This window comes from Leptopilina heterotoma, unplaced genomic scaffold, assembly GCF_015476425.1.
Source record: "Leptopilina heterotoma isolate Lh14 unplaced genomic scaffold, ASM1547642v1 Lhet_263, whole genome shotgun sequence".
NCBI lineage: Eukaryota > Metazoa > Arthropoda > Insecta > Hymenoptera > Figitidae > Leptopilina > Leptopilina heterotoma.
The window spans coordinates 476,734-504,636 of record NW_025110973.1 but is presented as its reverse complement, the minus strand read 5'-3'; the positions used below and the strand labels follow the sequence as shown (position 1 = coordinate 504,636).

The 27,903-nt window shown below is 21.6% G+C and overlaps 1 protein-coding gene across 2 annotated transcripts; it reads right to left on the bottom strand.

Moving 5' to 3' along the window:
- Positions 1–90: 90 nt before the first annotated feature.
- Positions 91–27,019, bottom strand: LOC122503476 (vascular endothelial growth factor receptor 1). Of its 2 annotated transcripts, none has more exons than XM_043614037.1 (23): positions 26,643–27,019; positions 17,856–17,986; positions 16,941–17,133; positions 15,502–15,632; positions 15,219–15,366; positions 14,979–15,136; positions 14,688–14,859; positions 14,484–14,607; positions 12,445–12,656; positions 11,361–11,524; positions 11,100–11,238; positions 10,503–10,646; positions 9,790–9,945; positions 9,180–9,319; positions 8,672–8,831; positions 8,447–8,547; positions 7,699–7,849; positions 7,029–7,253; positions 6,406–6,574; positions 2,316–2,595; positions 1,659–1,990; positions 1,473–1,578; positions 91–1,229 (listed from the first exon to the last, which is right to left on the bottom strand). In XM_043614037.1, the coding sequence occupies exons 1-23, from the start codon at positions 26,695–26,697 to the stop codon at positions 534–536; spliced, it is 4,287 nt and encodes a 1,428-aa protein (XP_043469972.1). In that variant the 5' UTR covers positions 26,698–27,019; the 3' UTR covers positions 91–533. The 2 variants fall into 2 exon arrangements, with proteins under 2 accessions (XP_043469972.1, XP_043469973.1); XM_043614038.1 differs by having other exon boundaries at positions 2,316–2,562.
- Between the last annotated feature and the right edge of the window lie 884 nt (positions 27,020–27,903).

Below are 27,903 nucleotides of genomic sequence, written 5' to 3'. Positions count from 1 at the left end.
TTTCTAAAAACAAATTTCTAACATACAGACATGTATTCTTTATATAAAAATTGTCAATAAAAAATTTACATTCAGATATAAATATATCTATTTTTAAAATTTATTTGTCAATAAATCTCAATCTGTATAATAAAAAAGTTTAAGTACTCCAATTTTTGTTTTGTCACTTACATGAAAAAGTGAAAACCCAGTTTGTTGATCAAGAATTTTTTTCTATATCATGAGAAATTACTCATGAGTAATTTCTTTTCGATTTATGAACAAATCTTTGGCCTTATTTTATTTCCAAATGATATTTCAGCAGTCTTCATTATTTTATTTTCTAAATTAACTAAAAGTCAATTAATTAATTTCGATTTCTGTTCGGTGGGATTGACGAATGTGATTTTTTTTTTAATGTCAAATGGGGCGTTTCACTATCCATAAACATTCACAGCCACTCTTCAAGTTGTCGAAACATTGTCAAGTTAAATAAAGGAATCTTAAAAAATAAATTTTTTAGGATGGCACATTATTTAAAGGAAGGGGGTTATTTAAACATCAACTTCGTCGTTGTCCTTCTGATCCATAAAAATGTAACTTGGATTAGAGAATGATTGAACAGACGTACCGGCCGGAAGATCCTTTCGTAAATCACTTTTTTGCTTCGGCATATTGACATAATTGTCCTGGGTGCGTATAATCGATGGCACTACTGTATTACCGTTTTTCCTCTCCTGATAATCAACTTCGTCTTCTTTTTCATCGTCCACTGATCGAGCGATACTTCCAATGGTGGAAGTATTACAGTAGCCTAAATTGGGATCGGGTTTTTCGGGTTTCCTCCTTCGGGATTGTTGCTCCTTGACGAATCTTGCTCGTTGTTCGTGAATATTTATTGGCTTGAGGTAGGGATCATCATCGTCATCATCCTGGAGCATTGGTGAGGATTCGACAATTTCCTCCGGTTCCGAATCAGACTTATTATTAACTGGAGTTGGAAATCGAAAGTGTGTGTGATTGAAGTCAGGTCCTGGACTGTTGATCATGATGTCGTCCTTGCCGGAAGGACTCATACTGAGGTAGGCGGAATCTCCACGTCCTCCGATACTTGGGGCATTCACGTAATCGTGGCTTGGAGATGAGAGTAGTGTATGATCGGGTGCTGCCATCATTTTTAGGTAGTCGTTCCTTCCCTCCAGGGCCGTTGTATTCATGTGCAGATAGGGTGTGTTCAGATCCATATAGTGCTGATGATAGCGGAAACAAAAAGGAAAATTTAATTAGAAAAATAATTACCCAGTGTGCGCTAAGATTTCTTAAAGATATCCTAAGATACCTAAGATACCTAAGGGACATCCCACAATTTTTGGTGCCTACTGCATTGGTGTTACTAGAAAATATTTCTATTATACCCAACTTCGAATATTCCCTTCTCTAGTGGAACTAAAACTGAACATTAACTTTTTAACCGATTTCCTTTTTGATCTCACCTGCTTCACACTTTCCCCCAATAGATCACCAATGGAATCGACTAGTTCCGAAAATGACGGTCGTAAAATTGGTCTGTCAGTCCAACAGAGCAGCATAATATCATACCTGAAAACAGGAAATTCTTAATTATAAATTTGTTCCTTCTGAGAAAATAAACCTGGTAATGGGATAAAATTTAGACTCACATTTCTTTTGTAGCATATTCAGGTTGTTCCAATCGGTAACCATCCATTAGTTTATGATATTGCGTCTCAGCGTCAATACTGTAGTATGGTGTTTGTGCTAATGTGAAAAATTCCCACAACACAATGCCAAAGGACCAAACATCTGACTGCGTGGAAAATACCCTATCGCGAATGGATTCAATCGCCATCCATTTTATCGGCAATAGAGCATCGCCCTTCTTCTTATAATTATTATCCTTGTACATTGTTTTCGCTAAACCAAAATCACAAATTTTCACAATATTATTTTCAGCCAATAGAATATTTCTGGCCGCAAGATCTCCATGCAAGACCTAAAATCACATGAAAAAGAAGAAATTCTTCATCACTATCATTACTATCATCATAAAATTAAAAATCTATTTAACAAAATTTAGATGACTTTAAAAGTGAAGTTAAAAACTAAACAGAGACCAAAAGGAAAAAAACTTTTGGGAACAAATAACATTTAGACAAAAATAATAAAAAACTTGGGAACAATTAAACATTTAGATTCATGCATTTGATGCAATTAAAAATTCATATCATTATGAAAAAGGGTGACATTAGGGAAACTAGTAAAAATAACATTTAGACATAAAAATTCTTGTGCTTTTTCTGTTGGTAGGAAAAACTTACTTTACGATCAGAGAGATATTCCATTCCACGTGCGACCTGAAAAGCCCAGGATGTTAAATCCTGTGTACAGATGGGTCTTAAGTTCTTATCTTTGTAATCACCGCGATAATTGGTCCTCCAATCTGGTTGAGAGGAGGTATTGCTCATACTAATTTCTCCTGTTGCTAAAGTAACCCCCTGCGAGTCTTGAGTGTAAGTCACTGATTCAACGCCAGGTCGAGGAGTATTATCCGAATTATTGCTATGACTAGGAGAAAAAGACAATGCAGCATATTTTACCCTGCATAGTGGAGAAAAAGAGAGAAAGAGATTGTTAACACATTGCCCACCAACACCGATTAGAAATTAAAATTATTTTGTTTTAATAATTGTTAAAAGATTTTTTTTAACTGCAACTATGTGGAAATCATTTTTTGGTCATTTTTTTTTGTAAATTGTAAACATTTTTTTATTCCTTTTTATTTTAATTTCATTTTTAGTTACACTTGCATTTTTAATTTTAACATTTTTTTAAAATTGGCAGTTGAAAGTGAAAATAAAAATTTGTCCAGGGGAAAATAAAAGTGAAAGTCTGTAAAAATTACTATGAAACAGAAAATTAAAAATCTGCCAAAGTGAAAGTGAAAATTAAAGTAAAAATGAAAATAAACTTCAAAATTAAAAATCTGCCAAAGGGAAAGTGAAAATTAAAGTAAAACTGAAATTGAAAATGAAATTGAAATTGAAATTGAAAATGAAATTGAAAATGAAATTAAAACTAAAAGTTATATTGAAAATGAAAGTGAAAATTAAAATAAATCTGAAAATGAACTTAAAATTAAAAATCTGCCAAAGTGAAAGTGAAAATTAAAGTAAAAATGAAAATGAACTTGAAAATTAAAAATCTGCCAAAGTGAAAGTGAAAATTAAAGTAAAAATGAAATTGAAAATGAAATTGAAATTGAAATTGAAAATGAAATCGAAAATGAAATTAAAACTAAAAGTTATATTGAAAATGAAAGTGAAAATTAAAATAAATCTGAAAATGAACTTAAAATTAAAAATATGCCAAAGTGAAAGTGAAAATTAAAGTTAAAATGAAATTGAAATTGAAAATGAAATTGAAAATGAAATTAAAAATGAAATTGAAAATGAAAATAAATCTAAAAATGAAACAGAAAATTAAAAATCTGCTAAAGTGAAAGTGAAAATTAAAGTAAAAATGAAATTGAAAATGAAATTAAAATTGAAATTGAAAATGAAATTGAAAATGAAATTAAAACTAAAAGTTATATTGAAAATGAAATTGAAAGTAAAATTAAAATAAATCTGAAAATGAACTTAAAATTAAAAATCTGCTAAAGTGAAAGTGAAAAATTAAAAAAAAAAAAAAATTAAAAAAAATTAAAAAAAAAAAAAAAAAAAAAAATTAAAAAAAAAATTAAAGTAAAAAAAAAAAATTAAAGTAAAAATGAAAATGAAATTGAAAATGAAATCGAAAATGAAATTAAAACTAAAAGTTATATTGAAAATGAAAGTGAAAGTGAAAATTAAAATAAATCTGGAAATGAACTTGAAAATTAAAAATCTGCCAAAGTGAAAGTGAAAATTAAAGTTAAAATGAAATTGAAATTGAAAATGAATATGAAATTGAAAATGAAAATAAATCTAAAAATGAAACTGAAAATTAAAAATCTGCCAAAGTGAAATTGAAAATGAAATTGAAAATGAAATTAAAAATAAAAGTTATATTGAAAATGAAAGTGAAAATTAAAATAAATCTGAAAATGAACTTGAAAATTAAAAATCTGCCAAAGTGAAAGTAAAAATTAAAGTAAAAATGAAATTGTAAATGAAATTGAAATTGAAAATGAAATTGAAAATGAAATTGAAAATGAAATTGAAAATGAAATCGAAAATGAAATTGAGAATGAAATTAAAAATGAAATTAAAAATAAAAGTTATATTGAAAATGAAAGTGAAAATTAAAATAAATCTGGAAATGAACTTGAAAATTAAAAATCTGCCAAAGTGAAAGTGAAAATTAAAGTAAAAATGAAAATGAAATTGAAAATGAAATCGAAAATGAAATTAAAACTAAAAGTTATATTGAAAATGAAAGTGAAGGTGAAAATTAAAATAAATCTGGAAATGAACTTGAAAATTAAAAATCTGCCAAAGTGAAAGTGAAAATTAAAGTAAAAATTAAATTGAAATTGAAAATGAAATTAAAAATGAAATTGAAAATGAAAATAATTCTATAAATGAAACTGAAAATTAAAAATCTGCCAAAGTGAAATTGAAAATGAAATTGAAAATGAAATTGAAAATGAAATTAAAAATAAATGTTATATTGAAAATGAAAGTGAAAATTAAAATAAATCTGAAAATGAACTTGAAAATTAAAAAATCTACCAAAGTGAAAGTGAAAATTAAAGTAAAAATGAAATTGAAAATGAAATTGAAAATGAAATTGAAAGTGAAATTGAAAATGAAATTGAATAGAAGTAAAAATGAAACAGAAAATCAAGTTCTATGAAAACTAAAATAAAATTGAAAGTCTATCAAAATAAAAATGAAAATAAAAGTGAAAATGAAGGTGAAAATAAAATTGAAACTAAAACAGAAAAATAAAAATCTTTCAAAGTAAAAGTGAAAATGGAAGTAAAACTAAAACAGAAAATCAAAGTCTATGAAAGTGGAAATGAAACGAAAAATTGAATTGAAAATTGAAGTGAAAGTGAAAATAAAAAAGAAACTGAAAATTAAAAATTTGAGAAAGTGTAAATGAAAATGGAATTAAAAATGAAACAGAAAATCAGATCATGTGAAAATGAAAATAAAATTAAAAGTCTATCAAAATAAAAATGAAATTGAAATTGAAAATGAATTGTAAATTTATCAAAATGAAAATGAATAACTGACAAAGTGAAAGTGAAAATGAAAGTGAAAGTGATATTAAAATTAAAAAATTCTGTCAAAAGTGCAAATAAAAACTAAAAATAATATTGAAAATAAAACTTAAAAGTCGAACAAAAGTAACATAATAAAAAAAAATTAAATTTAAAACTGACCAGTTAGGTTAAAAAAAAACTAAATAGAACCTATAAAAACTAATTTCAAAAAGAAATAAAAATAAACATCTTAATTCCTCGTCTTGGATTAAAATGAAAATTATATTAATTGTCCCTTATGTGGTTCATTGTTAGTTGCTACTGAAATTAAACGATAAGACGCAAGTTGACCTCAATTAACATTTCCACACTGTCAGTTACCGCGTTTGGAAGAAAGTTATTATACAAATCATTTAGTCACACAATTTTCTATAGCAGTTCTCACATGCACCAATAATTTTCTCATAGAAATTTCGTAATTCAATCTTTTAAAGAAAAAAAAAAATTTTTTATTCAAATGTTTAGAATTGAACTGCATTTAACCCACAAAACACAAATTCAAGACTGTTAATTTATTAATTGGCTACAATTTTTAAAAACATGCTGTTAGCTAATAGCTATATTAAAATGAATATTTTGTTATGTTAATTGTTCAAATTAGGTAATTTTTTTCAGAAGAAAAAAAGAGCTAATAAATATTAAAAGCAATAGCATTAAGAATATTAATTATAATCCATTAGGAATATCGAACTTTTTTAATTCAAGTTACAATGATATTGGCCATCTTCTTATTGACTTTAATTCAATAATTACAAAATATAACATTTCGTTTTACTTATTAAATTTATTTTTTAATTATATTATTAATCGATTATTTTTTTATTTAGTCTCTTATTTATTTATTTTTCTATATTTATTTATATTTCTCTATTTATTTATTTGTTTTTTTAGTTTCTTTATCTATTTATTTTATTTCCTTTTATTTTATTTACATTTATGTATTAAAAAAATTTTTTTTTTCATTTATTTTGTTACTATTTTTAATTGGATCTTTATTTTATTTTTCAATAACTAATTTTTCAAAAATAAAAAAAAAATTTTTATGCAACGTGCAATCTAAAGAAAATAAGAATAATAAGCCAATTCGTTGCTAACACTTCACCAAATTTTATATTTATGAAAATTTTTTTTAAATTTAAAAAAAATAAGAAACATACCTGTTTACATCATCGTAATTATTGACTTTGGATAAAATATCCTGACCAATATTAACATCCAATTTCCCTGTAGTAGGATCAATTTGATCTATAAAATCGCCTCTATGTCGAAGAAGGTAATTGTGTAGATTTCCAAAATGGCAGTACTCCACAATGACTAAAAGTTCACCTAAAAATAATTTTTATAAACAAATAAATACATTTTCTTTTTTTTTTTTTTTTTTTTTTTTTTACTATCAAATATATTATAATAACAAAAAAAATATTTTTTTTTAAAGCTCAAAGAATCGTTAAAATCTGATTTACAAAATATCAAAATGGCGGAATATTTTTCGTTTAAAATTTTCCAAATCCGTGGGATTTTTGAAATCATCACTTAATGAAAATTTGATGATAAATGAAATTTTCAGTTTTTAGATTGAAAACTTGAAAAATAAATTAAAAACTAAAAAACTTAAATTGAAAAATGAAAAGTTTAAATTGAAATATAATAGTTTAAAAATTAAAAATTAAAAAGTTTTAAATCAAAAGTATGAAAAATTAAAAATGAAAAAAAAAAATTTCAATTGAAAATTTAAAAATTGAAATATTAAATTAAAAAATGTTAACAAAAAAAAACTCACTTTTGGAAATATTTTTTGTACAAGCACCGAGGAGATTAACAACATTGAGATGCTTTCCAAGATGAATCATAATTTTAAGTTCGCTGACGAGTGCTTTTATATAAGTTGGATCAATTGTTCGTTTCACCATTTTCACAGCAACAGTGGTGACATCTTCATTTTCCAAAATTCCCCGCGCACGCGCTTTTCTCACAACGCCAAACGCTCCGCTGCCCAATTGCTTTCCTATAATTTCAAATATTTTAATATAAATACCATTACCATTTTTTTCATTAAGTGTATTATTTTATTAAAAAAAAAAAAAAAAAAAAAAAAAAAAAAATTCCGTATTATTTTATTGTTATATTTATTTAATTGTTTTCTTTTCTTATTTTTTATTTTCATAAATGAATATTATTAAATTAATATTTTATAAATATTATCAAATTAATATTTTATAAATATTATTAAATTAATATTTTATAAAATATTATTAAATTAATATTTTATAAAATATTATTAAAACAATATTTTACAATTATATTATTAAAAATTTAAAAGTATTTTTTTAAAAGAAAAAATTAAATATTTTGTAAAAATATTTCTTGCATTGAAAGAAAATTTTATTTTTATTTTTACGTTAAGATAAAAAATTTTAAGTTTGATATAAAAACAAAAAAATTTTTAATACCAAGATCCAATTTCTCTCGTGGAAATTCATATTTTTTGTCGTAAGGAAGATGCTCCGCTTGATCTTCGAGTGTTAGGTCAGGATTTAAACATTCAAGTGCTCCTTCTTCAAAATGAGTCAATCCAGCCTCCATCAACTGCTTTCTCATTACCTAAATCAAATAGGACGTTTTATAATATTTAATCAAAACGATTCTAGTCAATTCAAGTGATGATGTCATTTATAATAAACTCTTTTGAAATATTTTAAGTTACACTCAACGACTTCACTTACTATTTTATTAACTAGAGATTCTCTTTTTGAAAAAAAAAAATATTCATTTTCCCTTTGATCTTAATTTTTTTAATTTTAAAACTTTGTTAACGTATTTTTATATTTTTAAAACTCAGGTTATTTTTAATTTAAAAAAAAATAAATAAATAAATAAAAAAAAAATAAAAAAAAAATATATCAAATTTTATTAACAAATATTTTTACTTCATAATTTATTTTTTTATTTACATATTTTTTTAGCTTTTTATTTACTTTTTTAATTATTTATTTACTTATGTATTTACTTATTATTTATTATATGAAGAATATATTTTCGAAAATTATTTCTTAAATATCAAAAGTAAGTTAGTCATATCGAGTTAAAATTAAAAAGGCAAATTTGAACAAAAATTTTTAAAAAATCCAAATTTAATTATTTTTATTGAAAAAAAAAATTTAGGGTTTTTTATTATTTTGATTTAATAAAAAAATTTACCCTTTCTCTCCTGAATTTGATGCAATAAATAATAGTGAGTATACAGCAAACAATTAATACACCACAGCCAGCAATAATCCAAGTCTTTGGCAATTCTTTTCCTAAAATAAACAAAAATATTTACTAAATCAATTAAAAAAAAAAAAAAAAAAAAATTATAAATTTTTCAAAATTTTTAATATTTTCTTTTCAATATTTTTAATATTTTAATATTTATTTTCTTACCAACGACAATGAACATAAGAAATCTTTCCTCTTTAGCAAAACGATTTTCAGCACGACACAAATATTTGCCACTGTCGCCTTCATCGAGATATTTTATATTTAATTCCTGTTTACTTCGAGTAAAAAAATACTGATTGTTTCTTTCAAGTAAATTGCCATCCTAAAAAAATTTTTTTTTTTAATTTAAAATTTTTTTTATTTTACATTTTTTTTTATTTTACATTTTTTTTTTATTTTAGCTTTTATTTGAAAAATAGAAAATATTAAAATTAGGATAAAAATGTTAACTGTTAAAATGTCAATTACAATTTTTATTTATAATGAAAAAATTACTTATAATAAAATTTTTATTTATACCTATAATAATATTAATAGAAAAAAAATAATTTTATACTTGAAATAAAAAAAATAAACAATTTTATTTGAACAAAAGTAAATAATTTAAAATTCCATTATTAAAAAGAAATAGAAGTATTTTTGTTTCAAATAAATAAAATTATAATTTTACCTTGTACCACGTGACATTAGGTTTAGGTGTTCCAGTGGCAGCACAAGTTAAACTTATTGTATTGTGACCCAGAATATTTAAATCGAAAGTTACTTCCGTACCGTTCATGTTTGATTCGATAATTTTCGCTGGTTTCGGATCTTGAAATTATTAAATATTTGTTAATAATAATAATAATATACTCAAAATAAAAAAAAGTAAATTTAAAAATTGAATTTGAAAATATTTCAAATAAATTACTCTTGGAAAATATTTATGTATTTGACAAATATTTAAATAAATATTTTTATTGGAAAAGTATTCAAAAAATTATTAAATTAATTAATTTTTGTTAAATATTTTTTTTATTTCTTTATTTTTTTTTATTTGAACATAAATATTTAAAGAAATTGTATTTGAAAATTTTTTGAAGTAAAGCATATTCGAAAAATATTAAAATAAATATATTCTAATGATATTTAAATAAAATATTTTTGAAAAATATTTTAAGTAAATATTATATTTCAAAAATATTTAAATAAATTATATTGAAAAAATATTCAAGTAAAAATTTTTTTTCGAAAAGTACAATAAAAAAAAAATAATTAGAAGTTTAGATTTATATAAATACCAGCTAAATTCAGAATATAGTATTCCCTATATTCGTTGAAATCGTTAGCAGTCGCCACGCATGTATATTCAGTCGCATCCGATTTTTGTAAATTTTTTATTGACAACGTTGAACGATGTGTAAACTGAGTTGTTTCGACAATTACTTTCACCCTGTCTGCAATCATGATAAATGAATTTTTTCCCCTCAAATACAATTTTTATTATTTTATTTATTTTTTGTCAAAAAAAAAACAAGAATTCATATTTGAAACATCATAATAAATAATAAAAAAAATTATTGTTTCAATAAAAATATTGTTCAAAGTCAATATTTTTAACAAATTTTATTCTTAATTCAATTTTATTTCAATATTTTTTTTTTTACTTTTTATTATTATTAAAATAATTTTTATTTATTGTTTTTATATTTTTTTACCCCTTTATACAATCTTTTTAGAAACTTGAACTTTAATGATAAATTTTTTTTCAAAAATTGTTAATTTTTTATTATTAACTAATTTTTTTTTATAATTTAAAAAAGTCATCTTACAGAAACCAAAAAAAAAAAAAAAAAAAAAAAATTTTATAAATAATTCTAATATCTACATATTTAACTAATTTAGAGAAAATAATTATTTAATGAATAATAAATAAATTGTTATTTATACTCTTTAACTTAAAATTTTTTAATTTGAATTTTTTTTAAGTTATAAAATGTAGAATAAAATTTACCGTTTTCAATAATATTTTGTTCGTCAATTTGCCATCTTAAATTATTAGTATAGTTATAAATGGATGCGAAACAAATTAGTTCCAAGTCATCTCCAACTGTCATTTGACTCTCAGGAATTATTACTCCGACACCATTACTTCCATCTATAAAAAAAAAATTATTTTACATTTCATCACCAGATCTTCTGCACTGTAAATTTAAATAAAAAATAGATTTAATATCGAAATTAAATTATTTGCAGATAAAAAATAACGAAACATAAACTACAAAAACATAAATAAACTAAGTTCTAACTGAAAAGTATAAAAAAATAGTCATGACAAAAAAAAAAAAAACCCAATTTTATTATTATTATTATTGTTAGTTTTATATTATTATTACTATTTTTATTAATTTTATTCGTATTATTTACTTTATTTTTATTAATAATTATTATAGTTATTATTAAAAGTAAAATTTTTTTTATATAAATACAAAATGCAATTTTAATTTACTACAATTTTATATGAAAAAGAAAAAGTTATCTATACAACTTTCATAGATTAAAAATTTTAATTTCTTTAAAATTACTCCTAAATTTCATTTTAATAACTCACCAGAAACAAAAATAACTTCACGTGCCGTTTCACAACCAACTTCATTGCAAGCAACGCATGTAATAATACCAGTCATTTTAACATGAAATTTCACTATTGTCTCATACCTAATAGGTGACTCTTCAGTTAAAGTCCACTCCTAAAATTAAAACATAATTATTTCAAAAAAAAAAAATTTATTCTAAAACGTTTTTGAAATAATTAACTAATAATAAAAAAAAAAAATTTTTTTTTTAAAATATAATATGTATTTTTTCCTACCAAAATGTATTCGGCAAAACAACCAAGTCGAGATGGATAATGAGGACAATTAAGATAACTCCAGGTCACATTGCTCGCTGGATATGCGTCCACTTCATTTCTTATCTCGACTAATTGATTTGGAGCGTAATACGCGTGTACTTTAATATTATTTCTTGGCCTCACTGAAAAAAATTGTTCATTCATATTTTATTTATACATGTGCTTAATTCATCAACATTGGCAGAAAAACGTAAATGTAAACATAAACGTAAGTGTAAACAAAAACATAAACCCAAACATTGAAATAAACGTAAATAAAAAACTAAAAAAAAAAAAAAAAAAAAAAAAAAAAAAAAAAAAAAATGTTAACATAAACGTAAATATAAACATGAATACAAATCGAAATGTAAACACGAGCATAAAAATAAACGTAAACAATAACATTGACGTAAACACGAACGAAAATATAAGCATAAACATAAAAAAGTAAACAAAAACACAAATGAATATGTAAATACTGACATAAACGTAAACATAAACGAAAATGTAAATAAAAAATAGAACAGGTAAACAAAAACGTGAGCATAAGCGCCAATGTAAACACTGACATAAAAATAAATGTATACAAAAACATAAACGTAAACACGAATGTAAATATAAGTATAAATATGAAAAAATGTAAACAAAAACAAACGTAAATATAAGCGCAAGTGTAAACACGAACATGAAAATAAACGTAAACAAAAACGTAAGGAATCAAATAGCTTTTTCTTTGTGTAATTTTTTTTTAAATAATGCAATAACAGAATTAGGGTAATAAATAAAAATCTCAAAAGAAGACTAAAAATCTATTCTTAATTAGAAAAAAAAATGAAAACAAAAAATAAACGTAAAGATGAACATAAGAAGTGTAAACTAAAACATAAACGAAAATGTAAACATGAAAAAAAAACAAAAAAAAAAACAAAAAAAAAAACAAAAAAAAAACAAAAATAAAAACGTAAGCATAAGCAAAAATGGAAACACGAACATAAAAATAGACGTAAAACAAAAATAAATGAAAATTTAAAAAACATTAACTCAGAAAATAAAAATTTCTTACTTCTAACATAGAGTGAAAATGTGATGGACTTATTTCCATGTTGATTTGAAACTTCCAGTGTATAATTGCCGGAATGATCCAACCTCAAATTTCTAATGGAGAAAGTCGTGAATGTCAATTCAGGGTCCACTGTTATATTATATTCAGAATGATGTGATACGTCATATCTTTCGTATAATGGTTGCATCTCATTCTTTCCTAAACTGTACATCCTACACAAAATGAAAATGTATGATTTTTTTATTATTTAATTCAAAGTTTTTTTTGTTGTTGAAAATATTTGGAAAATCATATTGTGCAATTTATTTCCGTTTAAAAAAATATCTAAATAACTTTTTTTTAAATTTTTTTAATTATTGCAATAACAGAATAAGTGTAATAAATAAAAATCTCAAAAGAAGACTAAAAATCTATTCTAAATTTCTAAATCATATAATTAAGAAAATAAAATAAAAAAGAATCCATTAATGAAATCAAGTTTCAAAACTTTTTTAAAAAGCAAATCCGTCTTATTGGATACGCTATTTTGAATTTTTAAAAACAAACTTTAGATTCGTAATCAGCGACCCCAAAAAAAAACCTCCGAGTAACTATTTTCAGGCGGTTTTGACTGAATTTGTAATAAAAAAAAGTCCGCCATATTGGATCCGCCATTTTGAATTTTCAAAAATCGAATTCAAAATCGTAACCCTAAAAACCTCCGAGTAAACAGTTACTGGATCCGCTATTTTGAATTTTTAAAAACTAACTTTAGATCTATAATCAGCAACTCCAAAATGTCATTTTTTCGAATTCTCATTTATGCGAACTGCCATTTTTTCGAATTGTCGTTTTTTCGAATTGTCATTTTAACGAAATGTCATTTTTACGAATCGACATTTCTACGAATTATCACTTTTGCGAAAAGTTATTTTTGCGAATTGTCACTTTTGCGAAAATTCATTTTTACGAATTGTCATTTTTTCGAAAAGTTATTTTTGCGAATTGTCATTTTTATGCGAACTTACATTTTTTCGAATTGTCATTTTAACGAAATGTCATTTTTGCGAATCGACATTTATACGAATTGTCAATTTTGCGTAAATTTATGTTTACGAATTGCCATTTTTGGCGAAAATTCATTTTTACGAATTGTCATTTTTACGAAATATCACTTTTACGAATTGTCACTTTTGCGAATAGTGATGTTTGCGAAATGACAATTCGTAAAAATGGCGATTCGCAAAATTGACAATTCGTAAAAATGACAATTCGTAAAAATGAATTTTCGCCAAAAATGGCAATTCGTAAACATAAATTTTCGCAAAATTGACAATTCGTAAAAATGTCGATTCGCAATAATGGCATTTCGTTAAAATGACAATTCGAAAAAATGTAAGTTCGCATAAATGACAATTCGCAAAAATAACTTTTCGAAAAAATGACAATTCGTAAAAATGAATTTTTGCAAAAGTGACAATTCGCAAAAATAAATTTACGCAAAATTGCCAATTCGTAAAAATGTCGATTCGCAAAAATGACATTTCGTTAAAATGACAATTCGAAAAAATGGCAGTTCGCATAAATGACAATTCGCAAAAATAACTTTTCGAAAAAATGACAATTCGTAAAAATGAATTTTTGCAAAAGTGACAATTCGCAAAAATAAATTTACGCAAAATTGCCAATTCGTAAAAATGTCGATTCGCAAAAATGACATTTCGTTAAAATGACAATTCGAAAAAATGGCAGTTCGCATAAATGACAATTCGCAAAAATAACTTTTCGAAAAAATGACAATTCGTAAAAATAAATTTTCGCAAAAGTGACAATTCGCAAAAATAACTTTTCGCAAAAGTGTCAATTCGTAAAAATGGCGATTCACAAAAGTGACATTTCGTTAAAATAACAGTTCGTATAAATGCAATTCGGTAAAATGACAGTTCGGTCAAATGACATTTGGGGAATAATCATGCGCCTCAGTTGTTTTTAGCTTCTGGTGTTAATTAATTAATTTTTCATATTATTTGATATTATTAGCATATAAAAAAGAATATTACCATCTAAGTGTTGGTGGTGGGTGAGCATGAATGTGCACTATCCATCTCACATGTTCGGTTTCGTTCAGCACGTGATAACGGTAATGATCATCACTGGTCACTTCGATAAAAGTAATACGAGGATCTATAAGGAATTAGCAAAACTGATCTTTAAAACTGTTTTATTCTATAATAAAATTCAGAGGAAAATGGAACCTTACTTACCATGTATTTCTATTGATGTCTTAACTTCCTCCTTTGGACCATTTGTTTTAGTTTCACAGTAGTAGACACCATTATCCTCATTTGTGGAATTTAGAATATTTAATTCTACAGTGTACTTCCATGAACTTAGTCCCAAGTGATTCGTGTAATTTTTAACCGGTCTCCTTGGGTCCTGAAAGTATGAAATTTTTTTCTAAATGCGAAAATCTACCTCCAAAGTAATAAAGCTACCTAAGGGAATTTTTATGACGAGGAGACTGATCATCGTCGAAAATTAATATTTCACCTTACATTTTGAATCAAAGTCCTATTAGGAGGTCCGAACCAACGAACAGTAAAGGGTCCTCCTTTCGTTAAAGTTGCTGTACAATTGACACTTAAATTTTGCCCCTGAATCACATATCGAGGTCGTACGGGAGAAATTTTTAAATCTTCTATTAGAGGTGGTGCTGTAAAAGAAAATTTACATGTAAGCTTACTTTCTCTTTACTCAGGAAGGACCTTTACTCCAGGTTAATTATTCTTACTTACTTGTGACCATTAAATAGACATCAATCGTTTGACTGTAACCATCTTCACGTGTTGCAGTACATTCATATTGATTGCTGTCAATGACTTTGGGATTTTTGAGGATAAATCCAACCTTCGGATTGAATGTATCTTGTATTTTTTCATAAACCTTGAAAAATTATTTAAATCTATTATTATTATTTATTTATCTAAATTAAGTTAAAGTTAATTATTTAAAAGACCTTGGTAATCGGTACTGTAAATTGAAGATTAATTTAATCATTTGAAACTATAAAGAACTTACCGAATCACCAATAACTGATATCGTAACCTTCAAATCAGGTGCTGTAGGACGACAGGGAATAATTTCATCGTACCCTGAAGTTGCATGCAGAACCTCCAATTCTAAATCCGCTACTAGTAACTGATCGCCAGCTAAAATGAAAAAACAATTTTTAACCCAAGTCAGAATTTTATAAACGAAGAATAATTAATTATTCTGATAGTAATTAATAATAATAATTAATAATAATTAATAATAATTAATAATAATTAATAATAATTAATAATAATTAATAATAATTAATAATAATTAATAATAATTAATAATAATTATTAATAATCAATAATAATTAATAATAATTAATAATAATTAATAATAATTGATAATAATAACTAATAATTATTAATTATTGTGAATTTGATAAATTTCGAATATTGTTAGGGTTAGGGCGAAATTTTCCATCGTGCCGCACCTGAGTATACGCAGCCAATCAGCGCCCGAGTGCTCCCCACTACGCACGGTACCCACGACCCCCCACGCGGGACAGACGACTAGTATATAAACCAACGCGCTGCGCGAAAATGCGGAGTAGTCGAAGCAGTCTTATTGTGGTAACACGTCTAAATTAGATACTTTGACTAAATTTTATTGTTCTTTAATTTCAGATAATTTCCACTCCCGCTGATCGCAAATCGTTTTTTCCGAAGACGTTCAACAAAATTTAATCCTTTATTTAAATATTTTCATCTCGATTTTCATACACTTTGGTAAAAATATACAAAAAGTTTAAGCAAAATTAAATATTTAAAAATAATTATATAATTATATTAAATTATATATAGTATAATTAATAATTATTATATAATTAATTATTATTAAAATTATTTATATATATATATATATATATATATAATTATAATAAAAATAACAATCATAAATAATATAAATTACATTGAATAACAAATATTAAAAATGACAATAATTAATAAAAAAATAACACTAATAAATAATAAAAGTAAGAATGATAAAAAATAAAAATACTACTCATTAATAAATAATAAAATTAATAATAAAAAATAACAGTAATAAATAAATTTAAAAAATCAATAAGAGTACAAGCGATTACATTTTAAGGTTTTTTGTCATAAAAACATAAATAATTATCGTAACGGCCCCTATGGGGGCCGTTACGTTAATTATTTATTTTTGGCCTCGAAACACTAATAACAATAATAAATAAATTAATAATGAAAAAAATCACTGTATAAAAATAAATAATTTAAAAATAAATAAAAATAATGTGAAATAAAATAAATAATAAAAAAGTATAAATAATATAATAAAATAAAAAAAAATAATTAGAAATAAAATTGAATTATTTAAAAAAAAATTTTAAACAAGTTTTATTTTAAAAACTATTAGTAGAAAATTGTAATATATTAGATAAAATTTTGAAATACATTTTACGTAAACATAAGTCCAGGAGAATTGAGCGTGGTAACCCATATCTTGCTTGCTAGGGAAACCAACATCCTCTTCTGCACAGCCATACCACCCAGTGTCACCGGAAACGGCTGACAATCGCCGAAAATTGATAATGAAATTCCCATCTGGATCAATGATTGTCGATAAAGTTGCGTCTGAAGTCTCAATCTGTAAAATTGAAAAATCTTTTTTTTACTAAATATTTTATTAACTTCATAAAATAATTTATATTATTATTTTAATTTTTCATTATTTATTATTTTGAGAAAATTAATTATGTTATTGCTGATTATTTCTAAAATAAATTAATTATATTAATTATAAAAAAAATTATTAATTATTTGAATAACAATATTAAAAAAAAAAATTATTTATATTTGTATATTATTATTTTGAAAAAAATTAATTAAATTATTGTTAATTATTTCTAAAATAAATTAATTATATTAATTATAAAAAATGATTAAATACTTAAAAAACAATATTAAAAAAAAAAAAAAAAAAAAAAATCACGACCGATAAGCCTTTTACTCAAAATACCATACTAATTATTACTTAATTAACAGTTAATTAATTATTTATATTTTTATTATTTTTATTTATTATTTATTAATGTTTTAATTATTTATCAATTGTTTTCCTTTAATTATTTGTTATTTTTATATTTTAATACTTTGTAGGTAATAAAATAAAAAAGTATTTTTTCAATTTAAATAAATTACAAAAATTTAAATAAATTCAAATAGAGAGTTATTAAAAAAAATGTTATAACGACTAAAAAACTATTTTTTTTTGTAATAACAGTTTTTTTTCTCTATTTCAAACAAGAATAATATTTTATTCCAATAAAAAAATTTTTTTTTGTTTTAGAAAAAAAAAATTACACTTACATTTACGAGTTCGTGAGGATAAACGAAAATTATTGGTGTACCGCTTGTACAATTCAGTTCCAATAATTCACCTTCGCTTATAATGATTTCCTCTGCCGAGGGATTTAATATTGGTTTAAATGCCAATGAACCTGAACAGAAAAATATTTAAACAATGTTAGTTTATTTGATTTTAAATTAATTATTAAAAATTACTAATTAATAATAATCATATTAAATTATTATTTTTTATTATTGTTATTATTACTCTCACAACAATCATTATTTCCTAAAATATTATTATCATTTTTATTATTATTATTATTATTATTATTATTATTATTATTATTATTATTATTATTATTATTATTATTATTATTATTATTATTATTATTATTATTATTATTATTATTATTATTATTATTATTATTTCATTTCATTTATTGTAAACGGGACATGCCCGTTTACATAATTATTATTTTAAAATAATATTAAAAAATAGTAAGAAAAATTAAATTAAAATTTTTTTAAGAAAAAAAAATAATAACATAGGAAAAGGAAGTACAGATTAATTGACATAAAAAATTTAATTGTAAATATAAACAATGGAGGAATTCTAATGAAAAATAGAATTTTCTCAAGAGATTTAATTTTCAAAATTAATTTTTTAATTAATTAAAAAAAACTGTGTTATCGACTAAAGGCAAAACAATAAATCATTTGTGTGTGAAATGATTAAAGATTATAAAGGAAGTCTTTCCTTCTATAGTGATATATTTCTTATCACATCGACTTTAGAAATTATAATATTAATTAATTTTAATTGCATTTTAAAAATAAATTTCTTGCAAAATGAATTTGCATTTTATAATCTTTAAAACTTTTTTCTTTTTTAATTTTTTTTAATTATTATTTTAATTATTTATTGTTCATTTATTTTAATTTCAAAGTTTGTCATTAGCTCATTTTTTTAAGATTTCTTCAACAAATTGTTAATAAAAAATTAAAATAATAAATAATGCCGAATAAAGTAAATTAAAAATAAAAGGTAAATTATCTTACAAAATAAAATTCAACATTTTTTAAAAACAATTGGAAAAATTTTTCTCAAAAATATGCGCCTGAGTGGAAAATTATTTTTCAAAATAAGAGATTTTTTTTATAATTTTGTTTAAACAAAAGCAATTCTTGTTTTATTTATTATTAAAAGTGTCACAGTCTACTTTTTGGTCAATTATTTTTATTATTTATTTATTATTTCAAATAAGTGTTTAAAAAAATTTTCATTTTTTACTTTTTGAATTTTGAAAAAAGTAATTATTAAAAAAAAAAATTAATCAACTTTTTAGTTAATTTTCATTATTCATTTATTTAAAAATTTCTAAAAAAAAATGTTAGTCTCCTTGTTTTGGAATTTTTAGAACAAAGTCAAAAAATTTATATAAAAAAAAAAAAAAAAAAAAAAAAAAAAAAAAAAATTGTTAAATCAACATTGTGCGTTAAAATTTATATATAACAATAAGTAAATATTTTTCTATTTACTTATATTTAACATTTCAAAATTATTTAACTGCAAAAAAAAAATAAAATAAAAAGAAAGTCAAAAAATTTTTTATTGGTGAAATCTTACCCGGATGGCTGCATTCACGAGATAAATGCCTATTTCCTCAAAATAAGATTAATATTATTCTTATCGTTTTAAGAGAGGTGCTAAGAAATCATATATAAATATACAAAAAAATACTGAAAAAGGAAATCCCACACAAGTTCATGAATGTTTGAAATCCGCCTCTTTTCCTTATTTATTTTTTTAAACTTCCGGACTATATTTTTCCTCCATTCTAAATATAAAAAATTATATATCTTTGTGTACAATTTCTTTCCAAATTATGATAATTATATAATTGTTTTACTTGGTTTTATAATTATCTCTACAGGACGTGTTAAAATTTCAAACAGATTTTGAATAAAGTAAATTAGTTTTTAATGGGCTCATGGTAAAAATTTCAAATACTTTTATTTTTTTTATTAATTAATTAATTTATTTATTTATTTACAAAAACTGTTAAATGTTTAACAGTTAAACAGTTTTAAATGTTTAACCAAAAATATAATAATAATTAATTTATTATATTTACTTGACTCATAATTTGTTTATTATTTATTTAAATTTTTTAATGTTTATTATTTATTTATTACATATTTATGTATTTTTTAGGAAAGTTTAAAAAATAAGGCAAACAACAAAATTTCAGTAAATAATAACAATAATTGTTTAAATGAATTCTTTAACTAAATTGTTTAAAAAAATTGTTTAAATAAATTATTTAAACAAATTGATTTAAAAAATTGTTTAAATAGATTATTTAAACAAATTGATTAAATAAATTATTATTTAGAAGAATCACTTACATATAAGTTGTTTGAATAAATTGCACAAATAAAATATTTTAATAAATTGTTTAAACAAATAGAATTAACAAATTGTTTAAATAAATTGTTCAAAGAATTGTTTAAATAAGTTGTTTGAATAAATTACTTAAATCAAATGTTTTAATAAATTGTTCAAACGAATTGTTTAAATAAGTTCTTTGAATAAATTGTTTAAATAAAGGGATTAAACTAATCGTTTATATAAATTGTTTATTTAAACAAATTGTTTAAAATTTATCCATTTAATAGAGAAAATAAAAAAAAATTTAATAGAAAAATTACTCTAGAAATAGAAATATTCATTATTTCTTTAAACAAAATTTATTATAAACAATTATGGATACATAAATATTTTTTAATGAAAATTTATTCTTGGAAAAAGATAAAATTAAAGCAAAATGTTATAAAACGATTATAAGATAAATTATTGAAAATAACATTTATTATTTGTTTAAACAATTATTGTTTCAAATATTGTTTCAATGAAATTTGTTTGATTAACAGATATTTCAACAATATCCTTATAGAAAAATTGTAAAATTGTGAAAACATAATAGTAAAAAAAAGAAAAAGTTTTATAATAATTTGTTAACAAGAAATATTTTTAAACTATTTACTTATAAATAAAGTGTTTAAACAGTTTATTTATAAATAACAAATGTTTAAACAAATTGATTTTGAAATAACAAATGTTTAAACAAAGTGTTTCTAAATAACAATTATATTTAAACAATTTGTTTCTAAATAATAAATGTTTAAACAATTTTTTTTCTACATAACAAATGTTTAAACAATTAGGTTCTAAATAACAAATGTTTAAACAATTTGATTCTAAATAACAAATGTTGAAACAATTTGATTTTAAATAACAAATGTTTAAACAAATTGATTCTAAATAACAAATGCTTAAACAAATTGTTTCTAAATAACAAATGTTTAAACAATTTTTTTTCTACATAAAAAATGTTTAAACAATTTGATTCTAAATAACAAATGTATAAACAATTTGTTACTACATAACCAATGTTTAAACAATTTTATTTTAAATAACAAATGTTGAAACAATTTAATTTTAAATAACAAATGTTTAAACAAATTGATTCTAAATAACAAATGCTTTAACAAATTGTTTCTAAATAACAAATGTTTAAACAATTTTTCAAAATAAAAATGTTAAAAGTTTTTTTTACTTCAATAAATGTTTGTCGAGGTTTGTAATAAACTTCTTTATTAGAGAAAAATGAATCAATTCACTAAATTTTGTTATCATAAAAAATTTTTTTCCTTCAGAAAAAAGTTGAATTTATTTTTTTATGCTCTTATAGATCGTAGAGACGAGAATCATTTCTTTGATATCGATTCATTAAACTATCCTCTTCAACAATCATTGTCTGTAATTTTTCCAAGGACATTAGCGCTCAGTATAATATAAAATTCATGCGAATGAAGATAAAAATGTGTGTCTGTCTATATATTTCTTAACGTACGATGAAAAAAATTTTTGTAATTACTAAACTTTGTTACGAATAAAAATATAAAGTAATCAAAAAATAGTGAATAAAAAAATAGTGATTAAAAAAATTTTTTTAAATAATTTTCTTTTTGTTAATTACACAAAAAAAGCAGTAATTTTTTTGGAAAATATAAAAAAAAATAAAACAAAAAAAAATTTTGCTTTTTTTTATTTTTTTATAATTATTTTAAAAATTTTTCAATATAAATTTCGAGTAATTTAGAAAATTATTTAACTTCCTTTCGTATATTTATACTCTCAACAAATTTCCAGAATTATTATTGATTTCAATAAAATGCAAATATTTCTACTTGACTAAATTCAATTTTCTTTGCTATTTCTAAAAATACGCAGTAGTTTTCACACAAATCGTTGAGAGAGAGAGAGAGAGAGAGAGAGAGAGAGAGAGAGAGAAATGATTTTAAATTAAAATTTGTTCTCAATTTCTCAAAATTGAATTTTTCTTTTTCTTGGAAAATTAAATTGCAGTTGTGATGTAACAATTTGTTAAATATAAAATAAATCAATTCTTTCAAAAATTATTTTTGAATACTTTTTCTAATTGATTTTTCAAAATATAATGAAAAAAAAAATAATGACAAAGATTTTGAATAATTGAAATTTTATAAAATTTAAATGAAAATAATTGATTTTTTCATCAAAAATATTTTATACATACAATTTTTTTTTACAATTTTTTTTTTTTTTTAACGTTTGAAGAATTTAAATTGCAAATTTTGAAAATAAATGAATTCTCAAAAATTTTGAATGAAAAATCTTTAAGTTTAAATTGAAATTAATGAAAATTATGCTTCTAAAAAATTATATTTTAATATTTTTTGATAAAGCAATATTCTTTGAATTTTTATATTCTAATATTTTTTTTTAAATTCAATTATTTTAAATATTTTCAATATTTTCAATTACATACATATTTCCTAAAATTCAAATACATATAAAAAATAATAAATATTAAAATTTTTTATAATTATTTTTAACATTTTTGTAGAAAACAATCAAATTAAAAATTTTTAATTAAAATTCTTCGAAAAATTAGTTTTTATAAATTATACAAAAATTCTTTTAAGAAATTCGTTTATTTTCGAAAATATACATTTCAATATTTTTAAAAAGGTAATTCATAAAATTGTTGTAACCAAATTTTTTACGATTCAATTATCTTCAAAAAAAGTAAACTAAAATTAAAAAAAAAAATTTTAAATTTACTTTTTTAGACTTATTAAAATATTGTAGAAATCATTTTCATATAATTATAATTAAAATTCTTCAAAAATTTGTTTTTTTTATTGTGTTTTTTAGTGTAAATATTAGTGAAAAAAAGTTTAGTAGTAAACTTCTGAAATATTGTAAAATTTAACTATTTTTAAAATAGATTTTAGTAAAAAAAATTTTGTTTCTAAAAATCTACTTCTGAATTATCGTAAAATTTACTCTGTAAGATTCTGCAAAAAATTTACCAGAAATTAATTAAAAACCCAAATTTTAGATGCTAAAATAATAGTAAAGTAACTTTTACTATTCTGTCCTTTTAAAAATTATAAAAGTAGAGTAACAACGTCAGGACTAAGCCCTTAGTCAAGGTTGGACCCCCTCTTTTTTTTAAATTATTAAAATTTTTAAAATTTTAAATGCTAAAATAAAAGTATAGTAACTTTTACTATTTTTTCTTTTTAAAAGCAATAAAAGCAGTAGGGGAACGTAGTCAGGGTTGGACCCCCTAGTCAAGGCAATTTTTAATTTTAAAAATCCGACATATATTCATAACTAACGATCCCAAAAAATCCATTTCTTTAAAAATCAAAAATTTATTATTCTTAATTTAAAAAATGTTCTTGAATTTCAAAAAAAAAAAAATTGTCATATTTATCTCACAAATAATGATTAAATATCAATTTTCACGAAAATACTTTATATATAAGAAATTATAAATAAAAGAATATATATATAAGAGAGTGATTGGGCATATGATACAGGTGACTCATATTGGAGGCGTATCATTGAGACCACTTGTGTTTTAACAAACATTCACGGATATAGGTGTAAATTTTTTTTTTCTTTTAATAATTATGGTTTTATAAACTTTTTTAATGGATTTCACGTTATTATTTAAACAAAAATGAAATATTATTGATTGTGTTTATGGTAAATTGGGTAAATTTAAAAAATTATGCAAAATCAAGTAGCAGAGATTATGCAAAAAAAAAGAAAGATAAAATCTGAGACAGATAAGAAACGTAAACTACGATGAGTTGATTTTGTAATAAGGTCGATGGATATCGGACCAATGAGAGAAGTCAATTATAGCAACAGGTGTAACAACAGGAACGTGACAATGTCTCCGTGAATATTTTATTCTAATTTTAAAAATACTCGTCACTTTATTATTAATCGCTTAAACATTGTTTCTAACGATAATAATAATAATAATAATAATAATAATAATAATAATAATAATAATAATAATAATAATAATAATAATATAAATATAAAAAAAATAAAAAAAAATTTTTAATTTAATTTTTATATTAATAAAAATTAACAAAGAAATATAATAAGAATAAATAATAATAATATAAATAAAGCAAATAATAACAATATAATATTAATAATATAATAACAAGACATATAAAAATAAATAGTAAAAATACTAATAAAAATATTAAAAGTAATATAATTATAATTAACAAAAGAATATAAAATAATACAAAGTAATTATAAGAGAAATACATTTTTATTATAATAATTAATCTATTTTTTAAATGAAATAAAAAATACATGGTAATAATAAAAAATAATAAAAAATACAAAAAAAATAATATTACTAGTAATTACAAAAAATATAAGAACAAAAAATAGTAAAAATAATAATTAATAATAATAATTTTCAAATATTAAAAATAATGTAATTTTTTTTTTTTTTTTTTTTTTTTTTTTTTATTACTTAAAAAATAATGTAATTATAAATGAACAAAAGAACATTAAACAATTAAAAATATTTTATTATTTTATTTTATTATTAATTATTAACATTAGTAAATTTTTTAATAGAAATAAATTTTTCTTTTATTTTCTAAAAAGTCTAAATAGAATTGAAAAATTTAAAAGAAAGAAACTTATTCAGTTTTTGATGTAATTTTTTTTTTCATTATTACGTGATAATTTATAAATAAATTTTACATTTACTGGTTATATAATTAAATAAAATTAGAGATGAAAAAAAAAATTCTTTCATTAAAAGACAATAAGTCAGTTACACATTAGTAGCACTAGAAAAATATCTTATATTCTTTTTTTTTTCTTAAGAAATTTTCTCCTACAGTAATTATAGAAAAAATTATTTTTAATTATATATAATTTAGTGAAAATAAGTTGAAAAATTTTTAATCACAAGTTCTTTGCACAATAATATTGTATACATATATTTTTCTTTTGTATAATATTATATTTGTCTCTGTATTTTTCTTTGTTCTGCAATAGTAGAAATATTTTTACAAATAAATTTTCAATTATTATTTATTCATTTATTATCTTATTTTATTCATTTTTACTTATTTTCTTAATACTTATTATTTATTAATTAATTTATTTATAGTTTCTATTCAATTTTTCATTAAAAAACTATTTTAAACACAAATTATTTACCTATAATTTAAAAAAATAGAAACAAATTTATTAAAATATTTTTAAAAAATTGCTTATGTTTTGTTACAATATTTGTCAATTTTCATCGTTTTTTTGAATTGAAAATATTTTTTAAAGTATTACTTAAAATATTTTGAAAATTGAAGCAGTTTTTTTTTAAATAATTAAATTTAAATTCCAAAAATTAGTTGAATAATAATTAAAAATATTTTCAGTTTTACAAAATGTTTAATATTTTTACTTTTTAATAATTTTCCAGCTTTTTTTCTCTTTTAATGTTTAAAAATTGTTGTTAAAATACTGTGAATGTTTAATGATTTTTTAAAAAGTATTTTAAGTATATAAATTTGAATAATTTTCTCATTTCAAAGACAAACAGACGAAAATTTCTTGTTAAAATATTTTAAAAACTATTTTTCGAATTGATTTTGAAAATATAATAAAAAATTATTTAACATTTGTAAAATATTGTTTCAATACAGTTCAAGCAACATTTTAAGCAATATTACAAAAAAAATTTTTTAAATATTTTTAATAACCAAAAAAAAACAGTTTAAACTATTAGAAAATTGACAAATATTATATGTTTCGGAATATTTTGAGCAATGTTTTAATTTCTTTATATTTTATCTCAAATTTAATTTAATTTAAATTTTTAATTTATAAATAATTATAATAAACTAAGCATTTTTTAAAATGTTAAAAAAATTTTTTTTCAACATTTTAAAAATGTTAAAAACTTTAAATTTTAAAGAAATTAAGAAATATTGTTTCGAAACATTTTGTGCAATATTTTAAAAATATTTGTTAAATATTTTTAAAATTTAAAAATTTTAACATATTTTTCGAAATAAAGTTTTTAAATTATTTCAAAAGATGTTAAAAAAAATATTCAAAACAAATTACTTTCAATAAAGATTGTTAACAAGGTTCAAAAACATATTTTAAAGAATATTTCAAAAAAATGTGTTTTTAAAGAATGTTTTAAAAAGTATTTCAAAAATAATATAAAAAAATGTTTTAAAGAATGTTTTAAAATGTATTTTAAAGAGAATTTAAAAAAATATTTTTCAGAATTTTGTAAATAAAAAAGAACACGCTCCTGAAATGCCGCTTTTTCATTCATTGAACGAGAGGCCACGTGACCTCGGCGTGGCAATAAATGACAGTTTTTCCCGTTCTCCAAAAGTGTTACACACCTGAGTATAAAATGAAGATGAAGAAAAGTAATCCAAAGGGACAGGTTTGTCCCATTTTTTTTTTTTTATTATTATTAAATCCACAAATTTCACTTCACTTTAACATACCACCAAATACACCAAAACATTCTCACAATAAAATGACAAACAAAATTATTCCACACGCAGACATACACTCACGAGAAAAGAAAATTACAAAAATAATCTTTCAAGTTGTCATTAATTTTTCTCGCGTAATTAAATTCACATAATATAAATTAAGAGTAAATATTTTCTTTACCGAAAAAGAAAATAATAATAATAATAATAATAAAAACATTAAAAAAGCCGATCGTCGTGAATCCACACGTTCGACGATCACTTTCTGACTAACCATAAAGAATCCATGGAGAAAACACGTATCTCCACACAAGAACCCCACCCGCGTTACTTTTTTAATGTAGTTATCGGTATCTGACGTCATCGCAAACTTGCTCACTCTCGAAGAGTATAGTGATGGGTTTAACCCATTCATATATAACGAGCATCTTTGAATCGTCATCAATAATAAAATAACTATTTACTTATAAAAATATATCAACGGAAATTGTTCATTTATTTAGAGAAAATTCATTCGAATTCAAAATTATTTTTTTTCTCTTTAATTTTTATTATAAATTTTTAAAAATTAGGAAAATTAATTTTTTTTAAAGTTTTATATTCATTTACTGTAGAAAGATTGGAGGCAACAATGCGGCAACGTTGCATAGGAATATTGACGAAATTGATTTGTAAAATTGCTGCAATATAAATATATAATCTATAATAATTATAAGAATCTTACTATAATAACAGTAAATTGTAAAGAAGTAAAAAGCGATGCAGATTTAAAATTAACACCACAAAAAAAAAAAAATCCATTTTGGAGTTATTTTTACAATCAATGAATTTTTAGCTCAAATCAAAATCAAGTCAACGATTTCTTACTAACACTAAATAACTAACTAGAAAACTAACTTACTAACATGGTTACTAACCAACTTACTAACTAACTTACAAACTAACTAACTTAGTAACTAACTTACAAACTTGATAAAAAATTAACTTACCAACTAAATTACTAACTTACTTAATGATTTAGTTACTAACTAACGTACTAACTAAATTACCAACTAACTAACTTAACAATTTACTAACTACCTAACTTAGTAATTAACTAACAAACTAACAAACTTACAAACTAAGTTATAATTAGTAACCAAGTTAGTTAATAACTAATAAT